Raw genomic sequence first — 3386 nt, forward strand, 5'->3', positions numbered from 1 at the left:
GGTCTAGACCCTTTTTCCACATTTCATGGACCTTCTTCTTTCCTTTGAGCTTGCGCATGAGCTCCTTGCTCATCCACACAGGTCTCCTGCCACCTTTTCCCGATTTCTTGCTCACAGGGACGCACCGATCCTGAGCTTGGAAGAAGAGCTGTTTAAATGCTGACCAGCTCTCAGAGGCCCCCTTACCTTCTAACACCCGAGCCCACGGGATAGCTCCAAGAAGGTCCTGGAAGAGATTGAAGTTGGCTCTCCTGAAGTTCAGGGTAGCAATCCTACTTATTGCTTTGCTTCTTCCACTCAGGATCTTGAACTCCACCATCTCATGATCACTACAACCCAAACTGCCCCCAACCTTTACTTCCTTAACAAGTCCATCCCTGTTGGTGAGAATAAGGTCCAGTAACACCCCTCCCCGCGTCGGTTCCTCCACCACCTGCATCAGAAAGTTGTCTTCAACACATTGCAAGAACCGTCTGGACCGTGCGTGCCTGGCCATGTTGGTTGTCCAGCAAATATCTGGATAATTGAAGTCCCCCATAAGCACCAGTGCCTGTTCACTTAAGGTGCAAAGTGTTTTTACTTCACTTCAGTGTTTTCTTTCTTGTTCTCTTTCTTAATAATTCTTCAGGCAAAATTGTTGATATTGCTCAGATCTTTATTTGAAGCATAGTTTTTAATATTTATTTTAAACAAAAGGTGGAGAAGACTAATTTTTTCAGGCTTAAGAGTACATTTCTAAGATTTTTTTAGTTTTTTTTTTTTGTGTAATCAAATGGTTTCTTAATATGCTTGAACTGAGAGGAACAGAGACAACCCACAGTTTTCTGCGTCTGTTCTGTTGAATATTGTGTGCGTCATTCTACTGAGTCCTGTTCCAGCATTCTTCAGCTCTGGCTCAGGTTTGGACATAACCATTTAAATTTTGCTGCTATCTTCTTTTGTTCAAGTCCTGCAAACTCTTTTTTCTGTGAATTACCCATATGCAGTAAAACACAGAATTTTTAATTAATGTGGTCAAGGGGAGTAGGTATATTGTTTGGAGGTTGTATTAACAGATTTTGATCTGGAGTTTTAACTCACCAGTAGTACCTCTTAGAAAAAAAAAAAAGAGTCAAACTAGTGAAAGAAGGTTTTTAAGTCTTGTCTGACATCCCTATCACCACCACCATTCAGCCTCTGACTCCGACCTTTCTATAAACAATAAATTAGTTTTAAGGCTATGGAGCAAATCCACCTTTGGTGTAAGTTGACAGAGCTACATTATTACTCCCACTTATACTGCACAAACTATTGCCAACTACATTTGTAATAGAACCTGTGTGGAAATCTGACTCTTCCATTGTAGTCCTATTCTTCCAGATGGTGATTTTTTTTTGTCCAACTTCCTTAAACAGCAAAACAGTGCTTTCCAATTTGGAAGTTGATCATTTAATTCCCACTTAAACTAACAATAAAGGCTTTTAATAATAAATTTTAATAAAGGAGGGCCTTTTCAGGAGGGGATAGGATTTATTCATGTACTACTCTTTCCACAAGAACAAGTCTTCAAATGAGCTGTTATTTAAATAATTTGCTGCTATTATTGGGGGGAGGGGGAAGTTAAAGTTTGGAAATAATTCATAATGTATAAATGGCAGCAATTCCATGTCCTGAAGTTATTTTGTCTGTGTGCCAGTGCATCAGTGCCATTTTTGCATGTTTTTTCAAGGTACTGAATCAAATGCTTATCGCTATTAAATGGAACAAAAGCTCTCTGTAATTTAATTTATTGCGGTTGTATCACCTGTTGCTTAATGAAATGAGTAAGACGATATAAAAAAGCTTTAGTTCTCTACAAATGCACTTTCACAAAACTGTTGTCAGTAGCAGTCAGCAGAAATGATGTATTTTCTTTTGAACAAGAATGTTCATATCTCAGAGACTGAGCTGAAAGTAAATTTTGAAGCACATTCCAACCCCAAATCCTTTAACTTGCTCAAAGTATTCATTTTTCCTTTCTCACTTTTGTATCTTCTTGTATTAGGAGCTAAGTGGAGTTGCACTATGGGCATCACCATTTGATGAGTAAATTAGGTATTAAATGTTTTTTTGTGAGGAACATGTTCCTTTTATGAATTCATGTTTCCTATTGTATTTATCTTAGTAGGAACTTTTGAAAGAATACGGGTTTACTGGAGTTATTATACTGTCTTGATTGAGCCATAGATTTAGACAGCTCACCTCCAAAATCAGGGAAGTACCTTACCAAATGAGTACAGTGTCTGTGGAATGGAAGAGCTGCAGTATCCTTCCTTTGTTGATTCGAAACTGTATTAATCCTCTAGAAGACTTTCAAAATTAAGGAAGTTTCCACATTTTATTTGCACATACTGGAGCTCCTCAGTAAAACATCATACACTATGGGATGTTTCCTTTGCACAGACAGAATCACAGAATCACTGAATCACCAAGGTTGGAAAAGAGCTTCAAGATCATCCAGTCCAACCATCCACCTATCACCAATAGTTCTCACTAAACCATATCCCTCAACACAAAATCCAAATGTTCCTTGAACACCTGCAGGGTTGTGACTCCACCACCTTCCTGAGCAGCCCATTCCACTACCTGATCACTCTTTCAGACAAGTAGTATTTCCTAATTTCAGCCTAGGACTATGTTACCTCCAGAAATTGACCTAACACTTAATTAGAAAAGCATCCTAGCATATTGTCTTCTGAAAATTGTACCAAGGTGAGAGCTGCAAGAAATGTCTAATATCTGAGCATCATTACCTCCCTAGGAATGGAATTAATTGGTATTCCAAAAACTTCATAAGTTATCTGTCAGAAAGCAATTTTTGACTAACATTTGTCATAGTGTTTAATTTATGGTAGTCCAGATGGTAACAACAATGTCTACATTTCAGAATATAGACAAAATAAAGATAACCACATGATAGAGTGATCTCTAGCCATATTTTACTGCTCAAGAACAGTAAAAATGGAATCTGGTTCTTGTTTCAAAATTTCTAGTAAAGTTTGTTTTCGTGGGAGATTGGTTGTAAATGCTTTTATTTTTCCAAAACTTCCTTGAAGTTCTTTTCAGGTCAATATCCTGAAAAGTTTAGTTTCCCCTGCCCCCCACAGCATTGTTATGAATTTGATTCAATTAAGGTATTAATATTAAATTTCCTGAGAAATTACTTTCCACTTTAATCTAAAGTTTAGAAATGCTAATGAAACATCTGGGCATGGTTGGACAAAATCATCCTCTGCCACGATAGTAAATTGGGCTAATTAACTTCCTGTTATAGTCAGTATGAGCCAGTTGTTACTGTATAGTGAGGAGAATTGCTTACATCTCCACAGTGAAGGAGCAAAAATTAATTTTTATTTTGCAATACATGC

General features: G+C 37.5%; 1 protein-coding gene across 1 annotated transcript in view; it reads left to right on the forward strand.

The window, feature by feature from the left end:
• Positions 1-3386, forward strand: part of LOC109363880 (ankycorbin-like) — a 31357-nt gene that overhangs the window by 9227 nt on the left and 18744 nt on the right. The window contains exon 2 of the mRNA XM_031557231.1: positions 800-899. Within this exon, the coding sequence (XP_031413091.1) occupies positions 800-899 (100 nt within the window). The remainder of the gene's footprint in view (positions 1-799; positions 900-3386) is intronic.

Source organism: Meleagris gallopavo, chromosome Z, assembly GCF_000146605.3.
Source record: "Meleagris gallopavo isolate NT-WF06-2002-E0010 breed Aviagen turkey brand Nicholas breeding stock chromosome Z, Turkey_5.1, whole genome shotgun sequence".
NCBI classification, from domain to species: Eukaryota; Metazoa; Chordata; class Aves; order Galliformes; family Phasianidae; genus Meleagris; species Meleagris gallopavo.